The sequence below is a fragment of the Panthera tigris genome, chromosome C1 (genome assembly GCF_018350195.1).
Source record: "Panthera tigris isolate Pti1 chromosome C1, P.tigris_Pti1_mat1.1, whole genome shotgun sequence".
Lineage (NCBI taxonomy): Eukaryota > Metazoa > Chordata > Mammalia > Carnivora > Felidae > Panthera > Panthera tigris.
The window spans coordinates 74,480,114-74,497,192 of NC_056667.1; the positions used below are offsets into that span (position 1 = coordinate 74,480,114).

The 17,079-nt window shown below is 35.8% G+C and overlaps 1 protein-coding gene across 6 annotated transcripts in view; it reads left to right on the forward strand.

Moving 5' to 3' along the window:
- PKN2 (protein kinase N2) overlaps positions 1–17,079 on the forward strand; it is a 128,421-nt gene that overhangs the window by 81,022 nt on the left and 30,320 nt on the right. For all 6 annotated transcript variants that reach the window (XM_042997781.1, XM_042997785.1, XM_042997783.1 and 3 more), the window contains exons 7-8: positions 2,782–2,967; positions 3,889–3,998. In XM_042997781.1, coding sequence (XP_042853715.1) covers positions 2,782–2,967; positions 3,889–3,998 — 296 coding nt within the window. The remainder of the gene's footprint in view (positions 1–2,781; positions 2,968–3,888; positions 3,999–17,079) is intronic.

Genomic DNA, 17,079 nt, shown 5'->3' on the forward strand with positions numbered 1-17,079 from the left:
TTTCTTATGAGAAATCCACTGTGATCCTAATCTTTGTATGTAACGTATCTTTTTTCCTCTGGCTGTTTTTAATATTTTCTCTGTATTACTTGTTTTGAGAAATTTTATTATCGTGTGCTTTCATGTGATTTACTTATTGCTCTTTTGCTTGGTGTTTTTGAAATTCTTGGATACTTACTGGGTTTATAGTTTTCATCAAATTTGGAAATTTTTCAGCCATTATTTTTTCAAATATATTTCTGTCCCAATTGTCTCTGCTCTTCATCAGGGACTTAGTTGTACACATATTGGGCCACTTGAAGTTAAACTTAGTTTATATATGCGCTGGTTTTTTGTGTTGTTGTTGTTGTGTTTTTTACCCCTCAAGTCTTTCCTTTCTCTTATTTTTTTTTTTTTTTTTTTTTTTTTTTTTTTACCATTTCTACTGCTTTAGCTTCAAGTTCACTAGCTTTTCTTTTGCGATGTATAATCTGCCACTAATCTCATCCCAGTATATTTTTCCTAAAGTCTCTAACATGGTAGTTTTATGTGTGGGATTTTGTTTGGGGTCTTTTTGATTTCTTGCATGTCTCTATTCAAGTTTTTGAACAGATGGACTATAATTATGATCACTGTGTGAATGTGTTCATGTCATTTTTGGATTGATTTTCATTTGGTTTCTTTTTTTCTTACTATGTTTCTTACTTTTCTGTTTATCTGTTTTCCTGGTATAATAGTCAGAATTTCAAGAATGACCCTTGGAACCCCTGTCCTGTGAATACGATGAGACATCATTCCTGTGATAATACTATGTTATATGGAAAAGGGGATTTTGCCTGTGTGACTAACGTTATTAATCAGTTGGCTTTGAGTTAATATAAAGGGCAGTTATCTGGGCTGGTGTAATATGATCACATGAACCCCCTAAAAGCAGAGAATTTTCTCTGGCCAGTGGCAGAAGGGGAAGAATAATCTGAATCATGAAAAAGATTGTATGTGCCATTGCTGGCTTGAAGATAGAGGGGGCCAGCATGTAGTGAGGAATTCACGCGGCCTTTAGAACTTGAAAACAACCCTTGGCCATCAGCTAGCAAGGAAATAGGGACCCCAATCCTATGTCTGCTAGAAACTGGAGGCTGCCAACAACCTGAATGATCTTGGAAGCAGATTCTTCAAATCTTCCAGATAAGAGCCCAGCCTGGCAGATATGAGGATTTCAGCCTTGTGAGATTTCTAACAGAGAGTACAGACAACTCACCCAGACTCTGACCTACAGAACTGTGAGATAATAAATGGGTGTTGTTCTAGGCCACTAAATTTGTGGTAATTGGTAATCCAGCAACAGAAAACAAATATGCCTGGTAGTCTCTGATTAGATTGCTAGACATTGTGAGTTTTAGCTTTTGGGTGCTGGATATTTTTGTATTCCTATAAATATTCTTGAGCTTTGTTCTAGGTCACAGTTAAGTTACCTGTATTGCTTTGAAGCAATACCTGTATTGCTTTTAAACAATACCGGGTATTGCTTTTAAGATTTGTTATACAGACCAGAACATCATTTAACGTAGGAGTAATTATTCTCTACTACTGGGGCAAGACTGAATACTTGATTAGGGGAACACTCTGCACATCTTAGTTCTGTCTCTGGACAGCTGTTGTCTATCTTTTACTCTGCCTGTGAATTCTAGCCACCTTGATCAGTTCTGTGTCATACTCTCCGGTCCATTTCCTTCACACAGGTAGTCCACTTGGTTGCACCTGAGTTTCCCCTCCCTGCACTATGTCCTAGGTATATTCCAGGCAGTAAACTCAAGCAGTCTTAGGGTTCATCTCATTTGTTTGCCATCTCTTGGGGATCAGTGTTCTTCATTTCCTGACCTCCAATGTCTTTAACACTTTTTTCACGTATTTTGTTTGATTTTTTTTTTTTTTTTTTTAGAGTTGGGTATAAATCCAGGCCTTTTTACTTTCGAGTTCAGCTTTAATTATTTAAGTTCATTGGGACCAGGAAATATCCCTAAATGTTATATATAGGAGTACTTAAATAACTCCTAAAATGTTATTCTCTGTGCATTATCTAAAATTTTAATACTATAGCACCATTTCTAACTTCTGGTATACTAAATCTAGCCCAAATGATGACAAACCGTATCTTTAGATAGCCTTAGAGTTACTCATTTTCATTTGAACACCTTCAGTATTTATTTGCCTAAGGAAATCAGAATTATGCTTAGATAATTATAGTCAATTATTTGACTCATTACACTATTAGAAAGTTAATATTATTTTACATCTCAAATAGAACAGGAAACCCATTTATTTATACAAAAAAACCCTGTAAAGTCTTTTTCTGTATTAACTACGTAACTACTAAACATGGCTAGCTGCTTTTCATGTAGTCAGATTTCCTTGTTTCTAATTTCTGTATGTTTATGTTGATATTTGGCTTTGTTTTCCCTCCCACATGGTCTATCCACATAATTTTGTAATTCTTCCATGTAATTATATAAATGAGTATTCAGACATAGAAGAAGTTTATGTAACCTCTTTTAGAACAAGTTTTTGGACAGCTATTGGAAGGCGCTGTTCTTTCCATAAAATTTCTTATAGTTTTATTAAGAATTTTCAATAGGTTTCTCTAATTAAAACAGGAAGGATGATTAGTTACCTCACAGATCCTCTGGGAGAAGAGATTTTGTTATTTTAGCAGATCTCTCCCCATCCTTTCTGAATAGGTAACAAAGACATAGTTCTATATATTAAAAATTGATGTTCTTATTTGATATTTGTTCATGCTGATAGGTACTTTGGAAGTTCGTCTCATGGGCTGTCAAGATATTCTAGAGAATGTCCCTGGACGGTCAAAAGCAACATCGGTTGCACTACCTGGTTGGAGTCCAAGTGAAACCAGATCATCTTTCATGAGCAGAACAAGTAAAAGTAAAAGTGGAAGTAGTCGAAATCTCCTAAAAACCGACGACTTGTCCAGTTCAGTAACCAAATTTTTAAAAAAATCGTATAACAAATTAAAGGGCCTATACAAAGAACTTAACAATGCAGCTAGCAATGGGAAAGAGCCAAAGTTGAACAAAAAGCTTTATGTTCTGACTTCTATAATTTAACTTTAAAATACCGAAAGCTATACTGACAGGAAACAAAGGCAACCAAATTTATTGAAATTATGTTAGAAAACTGAATGACACGTAACATTAATTCTTTTGGAAGAATGAAATGCTCAGGATCAATCTATGCCAAACTGAAAGTGTTCGGAGGCTCTGAGTCTTGTCACATCTTTATCTTTTAATGACATCGTGACACTTCTCAATCTTGATAACTAACCACAGGACCAAACGTGTTTACTAGTAGTGGCTCAGTTAGCAAACAAATGGGGGAATAGGTGGAAGTGGTAAGAGCAATATGCAATAGGTTTATGAAGCACTTTGCAGATGTTCTAAAATGTAATTATAAACTATGATATAAAGGTAGCACTGGGGGCGGGGAAGGCCTGTGACAGTTAAACCTACTACAGAGTACAGAGGTGCATATGTCAGTGTCTTCCTTCATCTAGAAAGGGATTTTAGGGAAAGTGTGGAAACAAAAATTGTCTAAGGTGACAAACTCTACAAATAGAAGTGTAGAGGGAGAAAACTGAATGATGACTGTTGATATACAAACATACAAAATAGACAGCATTTGATCTCTGTGTTTTTGTCAAACACAGAGGATAATTTGGGAGCATCTGGTAGAAGTATGTGTACATGTAAAAGTAGCCATTTAAGATTCAAAAGCTTCAGTATTAAGAAAAATCTTACTTTTAAAGGCTCATGAGACTTTTGTTCCTATTAAACAGTGATGCTTCTATTTTAAAGTTTTAAAATATTTAAGCAAGTTTATAAATTGTAATTACAGATGATGTCTGTGCGGTTTTGAAGCTAGATAATACTGTGGTTGGTCAGACGAGCTGGAAACCCATTTCCAATCAGTCATGGGACCAGAAGTTTACACTGGAACTGGACAGGGTAAGAGGAAAAACATTTTACTTAAATTTTCATTATATTTATAATTCATTTTGAATGTAAATTTTATGTCTTTGAAGACTTTGAAAAGTTTTATTTTTTTAATGCTTATTCATTTATTTTAGAGAGAGGGTGTGAGCGAGTGGGGAGGGGCAGAGAGACAGGGAGACGGAGAATCCCAGGCAAGCTCCGCAGCTGTCAGTGCAGAGCCCAGTGTGGGGACTCAGACTTACTAACTGTGAGCTCATGACCTGAGCCAACAATCAAGAGTCAGACGCTTAACTGACTAGCTACCCAGGCACCCCTGGAAAGCTTTATTTTTAACACAATAAAAGAAGAACCTAGGGGTTTTTTTTTTGATGTTTCTCATCTGGTGAGTTGTATAAAAGCCTGCATTAAGACAGAGGTGAACATCAGAGTGCTGCAGTAGCTTTCGCTTCTGCAGTGATTTGAATGTACATTTTGTATTAACATAAAAGACAACCAAGTGAGAGCTAGTATTGAAATATATTTACTTTAGTGATGTACTCTAAAAATGAAGGTGATTCTTCTGATTCACCATTTGTAGGTTATACTACTAAAGCTGGATTTGAAATGAGCTAATGTGCTCAGTTACCCAGGCTTCCATGTGTCTCAGTGGCTTTCATGAATGACATGAATGGCTGGAATATGATACGTAGCTGTAGAATCCGGAGGTAAAGCTGGTCCACACTGGATTCAGATCCATGGTGGTGACTTTATTACTCAGATTCTAATCCATCCACTGGGGTGTGGGAAGAAAATAATACAACTTAATCTTATCTAAAGAATAAGAAAGATAGCAAACTTTTTATCATTTAGTATTTAGACTGATGATACATATGTCATTTTAAAAATTACATTTATTAGTGAAAGCAGATTTACAGTGCTTGATGATGTGAGGTGGTGGTTTTACTATTCTAGCCTCTACTTAAAAAATTTTTTTTCCAATTTATTTTTTTTCTTTCCTCATGGCCAGCATCCTAATCACATCCTCATCACTGCTTTTCCTGCTTCAAAAAATGTTTTATGTGCTTAAACTTTATGTATACCAGATTTCTTAGCTTTAATACGACCTACCTCACTGAGATGTGTGAAGATTAAATCCATGTAAAAATCATTGAAAGTGGTAAGAACTTGATTAATGTTCTTACAAAACATTAAATAAAAAGAATAAAAAGTAATTTACTAAGCTCCATGTGTCTAAATACCAAACTGATTTTCAAAGAATACTACCTTCATCTTGGCATTCATTCTCTCATTTATGATCCTTCATTTATTTTAAAATTATTATGAAAGTATTTACTTAATCAACAAATATAATTCATTGATATCTACTGTATTCCTGGCACTTCGGGTAGATTAGCAATGAACGACATAAACAAGGTCTTGCAGGTTTCCTCAAGGAACTTCTACTTCATTGGCTTTCAGTACATACCTGACTTTTTAGCATCACATCTGAAAGTGTGTAAGAGTCTACCACCTCATTTCCCAAATGTACCTTTATTTTGATGATTTCATTTAAAATGATATTAAGGTCTTAGAATGCTGGGCTTGAGGTGTTTATACTTGTTGGTGTCGGAGACGGGATGGGAGACACGTAATGGAAAAGTTGATCTTGGAATTTGTATGAAGAATGAATTTGAGGGAGGAGGAACTAAAGGCAAGCAATTTGGCAGGAGGCTACTCCAGTGCTACAACTGTAAGATCAGGAGAACTTGAAGTAAAACTTGGCAGTAGGAATAGAAAAAAATACATGCAGGAAAAAATAATATGAGTCAGTAACTAATTGGATTGGAGTACAAAGGAAGGGATTTGTCTATAGTTTGCAAAGCAAATTATGCCACAATCATTAGAAAAAATCTATATTGGAGGGGGATGGGTTCTATACCTAGTCTCTTAGCAATTAAATAAAGATGTGGAAGGTAGAGGTCAGGGCTGGATAGGTGGATTTGGAGATCATCTAATTAGACGTCATAGTGAATGTCATCCAAGTGGGTAAGATCAGTCTTTTCATTTCACAAATATTTATTTAACATTTCATATGTACCAGGGTTTTTACTAGGTTCTAGATTTACGGAGATGTACGTATTGCTGTAACAGAACTCTTAAGCTTAATAATCACTGATTCTCTATTCTGTGCCAAGCACCATTCTAGATGCTGGTAATGATTGATCAAAAGTCCAAAGTCCGTATACTTAAGGACCTTATATTCTAATGAGGGAAGATAAATAGGAAACAACTTTTAAAAACTACAAGGATAGGGAAAGAAGGAAGTAGGGTGGTATAATGAGGGGGTAGCAGCCACTGTAGATAGAGTAGTTAGGGGATCTCTTTGAGGATGCTACATTTGACCTGAGAGACCTGATGTGGGAAAATTTTCCAGACTTTTAAAGATCCAGGTAGAGTGTTTCCAGCAGAGGAGACAAAGTATACAACCCCTTGAGGTAGGAGAGAACCTGATATGTTGTAAGAATAAAAATTGTGGGGCGCCTGGGTGGCTTGGTCGGTTAAGCGTCCGACTTCGGCTCAGGTCATGATCTCACAGTCCGTGAGTTCGAGCCCCGCATCGGGCTCTGTGCTGACAGCTCAGAGCCTGGAGCCTGCTTCCGATTCTGTGTCTCCCTCTCTCTCTGACCCTCCCCCGCTCATGCTCTGTCTCTGTCTCAAAAATAAATAAACGTTAAAAAAAAAAAATTAAAAAAAAAAATTGTGAGACAGAAGATCAGTGTAAAGTAGATGATGTAGGTAGATGCCAGATCTCTAGGGTCTTCGTAGACTAAGAATTGGGAGACTGTTGAAGGGCTTTTAATAGGGGAGTTGGCATCATTTGATTTACCTATGGTAAATGATCTGATAGAAGTAAGTACCATGCACCATAGAAGCTAATAGAAGAGTTATTAACACAAAGTGGGAAAAACTTTATAAACACAGAAAACAAAAATCTCATAATCAAATCTTAAGCCGTATCCCAAAGGTAGGAGGAGAAAGAAGGTTTGCCCAAAAAGAAATAAAAAACTTTGAGTTGGCGAGGGGGGGGAAACAAAAACAATAAAGTTTGAGTTGAGCCAGATCATACCTTAGAGAAGCATTATTAAAACTTATCCAGTGAATAATTGCAGGAATGGTGAGATGATGAAAATCCTGTTACATGTGGAACAATTGAAAAAAAATGGGATTTTTAAAAGTCTATTAAAGAAGAATTTTAACAAAGATTTGATAACTGTCTTTGAAGTTAAAGGGAGGAACATGTGGGAAAAAAATTAGGGTAAGGATAGCAATGAGATTTCAGTTTGTATATGTTTATTCTAATCAATAGTGACTTTCCTAGAGCTCACTGTTAAGGTCTACTAGATGGGTCTTTCAACTCTGATATTTTCTCTTTCAGGGTAGAAGAACCAGCATTGTTACATGCTATAAATTAGCTGTTTAAATAGACCAATATAATTCAGTCAAGCCCACTAAGAGGGAATAAAAGTTGAGGTTGTTAGTATAAATAGATGCTGTTTCTATGTCTTATTATATTTGTATCTTTTTGTAAACCGTGTGAATACATATAAATCTTTATGGCCATAAAATGTTTCTTTCACTTTCATTTTTAATGTGAATAGATTTGCTATAATGAAGCCAGGCAAAATAGGTTCATTGTCCATCTGCTACTTACTAGCTTTTGATAGTAGACAAAGTACATAACCTTACTACTGGGCATTTGTTTCACCATCCCTAAAATGGGGATAAAATATACAGTTGACCTTTGAACAACACAGGTTTGAACTGTGCAGGTCCACTTAATACATAGATATTTTATAGTAAATTACTATGAATGTATTTTCTCCTCCTTGTATGTTCTTAATAACATTGTTTTCTCTAGCCTACTTTACTGTGAGAATACAGTATATTATACATATAACATATAAAATACATATTAGTTGACTGTTTATGTTATCAGTAAGGTTTTCAGTCAACAGTAGCAAAGTAGTAAAGTTTGGGGGAACCAAAAATTGTACTAAAATTTTTCACTGTGCAGGGGTTGGTGCCTTTACCGTTGTGTTGTTCAAGGGTCAACTGTAATCTTTACAGGACAGTTAGGAAGAAAAACTGAGGTAGTGTATATAAAATCCCTTGTGTTGCTTGTCTCATTTTAGCCACTCGATGGCATTAGTTTTTTCCTTAGCCATAGGCTTTGATGTGTGGGTGGCTATGAATTTAAGTATAACAGAAGAGCATGGTAGGTAATGGGGAATTAATTGGTGCAGTGTCTCTTTCATTTCAGAGCCTATTGAAAGTAATTATAGGATTTTTTATGAGTGATATGATCAAAATGAAACTCAAAGAGAATTATTGTTAGAAAACAGCTGGTTAGAAGATTTCTCTTGTCACCATGTTTTTGCATTACAGAGTTTAATATTTAAAATAGAACTTGGGGCGCCTGGGTGGCGCAGTCGGTTAAGCGTCCGACTTCAGCCAGGTCACGATCTCGCGGTCTGTGAGTTCGAGCCCCGCGTCAGGCTCTGGGCTGATGGCTCAGAGCCTGGAGCCTGTTTCCGATTCTGTGTCTCCCTCTCTCTCTGCCCCTCCCCCGTTCATGCTCTGTCTCTCTTTGTCCCAAAAATAAATAAAAAACGTTGAAAAAAAAAAAATTTTAAATAGAACTTAAAAGTAGTAAGTATATACATACTTACACAAATATAAAATAGAACTCAAAAGTTATCATCATGTTATAGTTAAGGAAACTGAGCACCAGAGTAGTTAAATATTAATAAATTTCAGAGCTGCTACTAGACCTTAGTGCCCTTCAAAATGGATGCTCTTTCCTCTATGGCAATTTGAATGAGATAGGTAACAGTCACACAGAGGAGGAAATGACAGAAGATGATGAAAACCTGAAAGAAAGAAAATAATTAAAAATTACCCAGACTACAAGCTTAGAAAACTACAAAGACTGATAACTTTTGATTGGTTGTTTTTTATGTGAAGTTGTGATCTTCACCTAAAGTTGTTTTTTGTTGTTGTTGTTGTTTTGGGGGGTTTTTTTTTCATTACTTCAAACATTCTTCCCACTTGGGAGCAGTACTCCCTTTGAAAGTTTGAAGACAATGCGTGACTAAGAAAAGCTATTCATCCCAGAGGCTAACTAGAGCTTCTAGGCTCCTGATAGGCATGTTACTTTTCCCTAATTTGATTATAAACTTCTCTTTGGCAGAGACTACATTCGTTATCATGATAACTACTTGTGTTTTACTTTTTCATGTGCTTTTTACCCTTTTACTTTATCCCTTATATTTATAGAATATTTATTTGTGGAAAATGTTTATTGAAATATTTATAGAAAATGTTATTTTAAACTGTCTGACGTGTCCATGCCTAGCATTTTGCCTCAAATGTCAAGTTTCTTTTCTATGGGATTCTGGAACTAAGTTATACTATTTCTGTCCTTTTCAAGACACAAAGATTTGTAGATCTTTTTGGAGTTGTAAGATACTCTGGAAATGAACTAGACCTACAATAATCTAAAAAAGCCCAAATTATGTTCCTGGGAGGTCAGGGCTCTGTAGAATTGTCTTAGGAGGCAACACGGAGACTTTTTTGTTTTGTTCTGGGTAAGATATCATTTGGAATTTGCCACTTAAGAAAAATAAGCTTTGAAAATTGCTGATATAATTCAGCCCCTTCAGCCCCCTCATTTTACAAATTACTAAGGAAATTACGGCCTAAGGATAAAATAACTAGCCTGAGGTATAATCCAGGATTCTTTTTTTTTTTTTTTTTTTTTTTTTAATTTTTACTGAAGTATGGTTGACACAGTGTTACATTATTTTCAGGTGTACAACTTAGTGACTCAACAAATCTGCAAGTAATTGTTCTGCTTACCACAAGTCCAGCTACTTTGTCACCATACAACACTATTATACCACTGATTATATTCCCTATGCTTTTTTATCCTTTATCCCTGTGACTTACTCATTCCATAACTAGAAGCCTGTATCTCCCACTCCCCGTCCCTGTGGCAACCACCAGTTTTTTCTCTGTTTTTATGGGTCAGTTTTTGCTTTTCATAATAATCCAGGATTATTATTTTTTTTTTTATTACGTAATCCATTTCACAACACTGAGATCAAGATTCACATGCTCCACCGACTGAGCCAACCAGGTGCCCCAATAATCTAGGATTTATAATGAAGTCTCCTGACTGATAGTTCTGTGTTCTTTCCATTCTTATCAGATTACCCTTTTTATATTTTCTTATAAAATTTGATCCTTATTAATGTTTATTGTAAATGCAATAACCATGTAATTTCTCATTTTCTCTGAATTCTTTCGGTCCTCCTGGGGGAACAAGCCATACAATAGGAATACAAAGACATTTTAATTTCTTCTGTGTAAGAGCTGGCTGTTTTGAGCATATTGTTTAGGCTGAGATGCTGTTTTTTTAACTTAAAATGGACAAGGACCCTGACTGGCTCAGTTGACTTGATCTCAGTGTTGTGAGTTCAAAACCCATTTGGGGCATAGAACCTACTTAATTAAAAAAAAGTTGAAACTACAAAAATACTGACCCTTTTTACCTCTTCCAAATTCTATTAAATGACACATCATACTCTCCTCTGAGGCTTTGAATCCTCTGAGACAGTGAATTATGTATACAGTCTACATTTTTTTCTTTTTTTTCTTTTTTTCCATCTTTGACGTCTCTTAATCACCCGACACGCTCCAGTATTCCTTAAGAGCTTTGGTTCTTCAGTTCAGCATCATTATGGGGCATTAAAAACAAAAACAAAAAAAACTACATACGTGTACAACCCATTTAACAGTATTATTTCAAACTTCTTTGAATACCTCAGCCACAGTGTACCTTTACTGCTTGTCATTTTAGCAATGAATTGAGCAATGAAATCTTAAATTTGATATGTCACACTTTTACCAAATCTTTTATTTCCCTAAATGAGATAAAGAACCTAGATTAATGACTATGCAGATAATGATTATGCAGTAAATGATAGCTTAAATTATTGTTACTCCTCTGGTCTCTTCTGTATTACCACAGAACTAGATATTTGATCAAATCTTTTCATATCCTTAATTCTTCAGGAAGAGGCTGAAGAAGGGGCCATCAGCCCCTTACAAATTTCATGTTCTTTTCTCTGTACCCTAAAACCAATGTTACCCTGAACCATTCCCTTACTGATGCTCCCACATCAAGCAGCCTTTAATCTTATCTTTATATCAGACCTGTCTTGGAAACCCCCAACAGCAAATCAGTCCTACCATCTGTCTTTTCTGCTTTAATCTACTGAATGCTGCTGAAATATTAATCATACCTATTATTATAAATTTTAGTTTCTGACTTCAGCTGGGCTTGTAAATGTTGTCCTGCATTTCAGATCTTTATCCCCTTATCAGGAGCTTTTCTTTCACCTATCTCTTCCAGTCTTCTATCCCACCTCAGACCTCTTTGTTTCCATTTTATACATAAGATTAAGATCATTAGGGTGCAGCTTCCTCAGATTCCTCCTATCACCTGCAAATATTTCTGTATCTTCCTCATTGGTTTTAGAGAAAGAGGTCTCTTTCCACCCTGTAAGAGCCTATAAGCATCCAATTTGTCCTCCAATTTCCATTCTTTCTCATCTCCTAAACCTGTTCCATCAGTTACTCTGTCACCAGTATTTTTTTTACCTCCTTGCTTCTCACCTCTGATCCTTACTGCATATGTTCACATTTCCTTCCATTAAAAAAAAAAAAAAAAAAATTGTTTTGCTTCTTCATAGCTATATTGACAGGACTCTCTCTTATAGACGAGATTCTTGAAGTAGTAGTTTGTGCTCACAATCTGTTCTTCCTCATCCTATCGTTCATTACACATTACACTAAAACTTCTGTACGAGGTTCTGAACCACGCACATTACATGTAGTATCATTTAATCCTCACGGTAATCTTACATGTATAATTATTATCACTGTTTTGGGGATTACTGAGGTTCCAAAAGGTAAATAACTTTGCCACACGGCTGGAAAGCAGTGGTTCTGGGAATCATCACAAGAATCTTATATCAAAGCCAGGTCTTACCTGAAACCAATATGTTCTTTTAAATAGTGGACTAACTTGTCTCTTTGTTTCCAATATAGATTTTCTTAATTACATACCACAATATTAATAATAAAAGCTGACATTTACTGAACACTATGTGCTGAGCTTGTATTAACTCTTTTAATTTTCACACAACCCTAGGAGGTTGATACTATTATTATACATATTTTGCAGATAAGCAAAATGAGGCTCAAAAAGGCTAAGTAAATAACTTGCCCAAGGTCACAAAACTGGTAAGTGGTATAGAGCTAAGATTTTAACCTATTTTTTTCTACAGAAATTTATTAAGAATGCAGCACTAGGCCATCTTGATTTTAGGGGCCTTGTTTTTAATTACTGTATTGCCTGACCTGACCTCTACTCCTCTATATTTTAAATCCTTTACTAGGAGCTTATAATTTACAAGTTAAAGACCAAATGCTTTTGCAAGTCATACAGAGCCCTTCATGACTTGTCTCTGCCCATCTTCTAATCTTTATTTCCCAAAGCGTTCCTGCTTCTGTTCTAGGGTTAACTAGATGAAGCTATTTCCTATCCCTACAGTATACTTTGTGCATGCTTAACTTTGTACATTCTTTCCCCTTTGACTCCTATGTTCTCTCCCTTATTCTTATAATTTGTATCTAAGAACACAATTTGAGCAATTCTTATCTTTTCTGATCTTCCTACTACCTTCCCCTTAGGAAAAATTGGTCAGTTCTCCCTTTTGTGTCATTATACCAATTGTATATGCCTCTCTTTTGCCAGTATTTATTTACATTTCCATCTCCCCAACAAAACTATGAACCATATGAGAACAGGACCATACATTATGTCTCTTTGTATTTCCATCACAGTATTTAGTATAGGTATTCATTAAATATACAACAGAATGACTAAAAATAACTTAATGCAAAAATATTTTTAAAACTAAAAGTTTTTTTATATAATTTCCTTTTTTTTTTTTTTTTTTTCCTACTTATGCAGGTAACACACTCTGCTTGGTACAGTGATTCCCAAATAGATTCCCAAAATGACACACATTAGAATCTGAGGGGAGGGGGATCATATATATAATTTAAAAATGTCTTCTTTCTTACCTGCTCCTACCCTTCCACACACAACTGAGTCTGACTTATTTCCTTATGGCTTACCTGTTACTGTTCTGTAGCACAGCATAGGCATTTTAGCTTTCTTCTACCTTTCCATCCTTTAATGTGCAAAGGCCTACATTTAGCACAGTGAGAAATAACAAAACAGCGAGAAGCATTCTTTCCATAAAGGACTCTATAGTCTGGTAGGCTTAAAAAAAAACAGTTGGAGACAAAATAAAAAACTGTTGAATTGTGTTTCAGAAGCTTAGGGAAGAATTCTTCTAACATGAGCATGCATCAAGAATTTAAAAATACATGAAGATACAAACACCATGAGTAAGCAGCAATGGATAATGGGATTATTTGTTATAGAATATAAAATAAATATTTCAAATATTTAAATAATAGAGGAATTTGAAAACATGAGCAAAGAATGAGTGATACAAAGACTAAGCAGAATTTTTTAAAAAAACAAATAGTAGACATCTGAGATTATCTTCAAAATAATTTGGGGACCATTAGTCCCCAATTGTTGAAGCTGTGTTGGAAGGAGAGTAAAATAAAACTTAACAAAAATCAGAAATAGAACATTTTTAGTTGAAAACTAAGTGGATGAGTTAAATAACAAAAGAGTTAGTGGGTGGAAGATAGAGCTAAAGAAGTTGCCCTAATGCAACACAAGGAGACAGATGAAAAATGTGAAAGAGAGGCTACGAGACAGGAAGAATGGGATGAAAATGACTAACACACTAAGAGGAATTCCAGAATGAGCGAATGGAGACAATGAGCAGTGGTCAGATCTGAAGCAATAATGACCTAGAATTTTCCAGAACTAATGACAAACATTGAATCCTCAGATTTGAGAACACAAGTCCCTAGAAGGATAAATATAAAAAGTTATACACATCTGAACTCAAGGGAAAGACCTCTGGGCTGGGTTTAGTCAAGAATGCCTTTGTGAGGAACACAGATGTTTAATTCAGTCTTGAAAAGAGAAAATTGAACCTGGTACAGGGGGAAAAACGTGAAATCTCATATGAAAATATACGTTTCAGCAGGGGAATAAGATATAAGATTAGACATAGGAATTGTGTATGTAAAGACAGAAAAGTTTATAATAGGTTTGGAATAATAGGGAGTCTTTGGAACTTTTTATACAGTATGAATTGATAAAGGAAGCAGTTTTATTTATTTTTTTATTTTTTTAGGAAGCAGTTTTATATATAACTATTAAAGCACTAGTTTGTATCATAATTGTTTACTTCTCTCTTACGAAAAGAGCAGAATCACCCACATATAGAGGAGGCAGACTTTTCAAGCAAAGATCATAACATTATGTTTTCTATTGTCTCAGTCTCAAACTCTCCTCTCTGTATTTCCCATCCTCCCCAAAGATCCTAGGGTTTTCCTCTTTTTGTCATATTTGGTCCAGCTGGAAAATCACCCTTATTGGACTCCTCAACTGAAAAGAGATACTGCTGTTTCCTGATATGGTTGTTTTCTGTTTGCGCCTAGTAGATTCCAGTGGTCTCCCTTCCCTGGCCGGTGCTTTGACTCTGGAAGCTGATAGCTGTGGACTTGAACAACTAGGCTCTGACTTACAGTGGGAGACATTGTTAGGAGGTGTAAGGATAGGAGGAGAGAGAAGTCAAGGTGTTTGTTTCCCTCTTCCCTTCCCTATTTTCACAGCATTCGTTCAACTGTGTCTACAGCTCCTGTTGGACAGTCCCTTTTTCCAAGGTCCAGTTCTCATTGGATTCTGACAACTATTACCTCGTACACATTGAGGCAAGGGTGGTAATGGATTTCTGCTGTTGCTAGATGTCAGTTGCTTCATCCTTGTTGGCTCTTTAACCTTAATCACACCTCCATAAATAGCCAGTTATTAAAATTCAGACTCTTTGAGTATGCAGCTTCTTTGCTTCTATGACCTTAACTGATATTTCTCAAGGTTGTGTTGTCTTCAGAAGCCCATAGAAGGCCAATTAAAGAAGAAATAGAAGACCAATTGATATGATATCTACCATGTTGTACCTTTACAAAGTCTTACCTTTTCTTGGCTCTTGAATATTCCATGCTCTGCTTCGTCTTGCCTCCTTTTTTTTTTTTTTTTCTTTTCAGCAGTGGAGCCTAGCTTTCATGTTCTTCTATTAGAGGTTCCCAAACTTTCTTGGTTCACAGCATCCTCAGTGTCCTGGTTTTTTGTTTTTGTTGTTGTTGTTGTTGTTGTTGTTGTTGTTGTTTTACAGTGTGTGTCCAGGCCAAAGGAAATATCCAACAATTCCATTTATTAAGAACTACTTATTGAGGTACCTGGTGGCTCAGTCCATTAAGTGTCTGACTCTTGATTTCAGCTCAGGTGATGATCTCATGGTTGTTAGATTGAGCCTAGTGTCAGACTCCATACTGGGCGTGGAGCCTGCTTGAGATTCTCTCTCTCCCTCTTCCTCTCCTCCTCCCCTACTTGAGCATGTGTGTATACTCTTTCTGTCTCTCTCTCTCTCTCAAAAAAAGAAAAAAAGTACTAACTAAAAATTTTCTGTGCAGCAAAGGAAACATCAGCAAAATGAAAAGGCATCCTACAGAATGGAAGAAAGTATTTGCAAATCATGTATCTGATAAGGGGTTAATATTCAAAATATATTAAAAAATCATATAACTCAGTAGCAAAAAAATCTGATTAAAAATGTATAGAAAATGAGTAGACATTTTTCTAAAGAAGCCATTCTTTAGAAATAGTCAAAAGGTGCATGAAAAGGTACTCAACATCACTAATTATCAAGGAAATGCAAGTCAAAACCACAGTGAGTTATCACCTCACACCTGTTAGAGTGGCTGTTCCCAAGAAGATAAGAGATAACAAATGCAGACAAGGATGTGGAGGAAAGGGAGCCCTTGTGCACTGTTGTTGGGAATGGTGCAGCCACTATGAAAAATAGTATGGAGGTTTCTCAAAAAATTAAAAATGGAACCACCCTATGATTCATCAATCCCACTCCTGGTTATATATTCAAAAGAAATGAAAACAATATCGAAGAGGTATCTGCACTTCCATGTTCATTGCAGCATTATTCACAATGGCCAAGTTATGGAAATAACCTGTCAAGGGGTGAATGGATAAAGAAGATGTGAGATATATATGGAACATTAGTCAACCATGAGAAAGAGGAAGAAATCCTGCTGTTTGCAACAATATGGATGGACCTTGGCGGACATTATGCTGTGTGAAATAAGCCAGATAAAGACAGATACTACATGGTATCATTTATATGTGAAATCTTAAAAAAAAAAAAACAAAAAACAAAAGCAAAAAAACAAAGTCAAACACCTAGAAATGAGAGTAGAAAAGTGATTGCCAAGGGGCGCCTGGGTGGCTCAGTCGGTTGAGCGTCCAACTTCAGCTCAGGTCATGATCTCATGGTTTGTGGGTTCGAGCCCCGCATCAGGCTGTGTGCTGACCGCTTGCTCAGAGCCTGGAGCCTGCCTCAGATTCTGTCTCCTTCTCTCTCTGCCCCTCCCCCACTCAACGCTTTGTCTCACTGTTTCTCAAAAATAAATAAATGTAAAAAAGAAAAAGTGGTTGCCGAGAGATAGGGGGTGGGGAAAGCATGGAGCGTTTGGTAAAAAAAAAAAAAAAAAAAAGTAAAAACTTGATATAAAATGAATAAAGTCTGAGCATCCAGTGTATAACATGGTGACTGTAGTTAATAACACTATATAAATGCAATTTACTGAGGTGATGAATGTGTTAATTAAATGGGAGGAATCTGCATAGTATATACATATGTCAGAATATCATATATACTTTATGTCACAATTTTATTTGTCATTATACCTAACTTGTTTAATATAATTTATTGTCAAATTCGTTCCCATAATTTATACCTAACTTAAAAAGTATTTA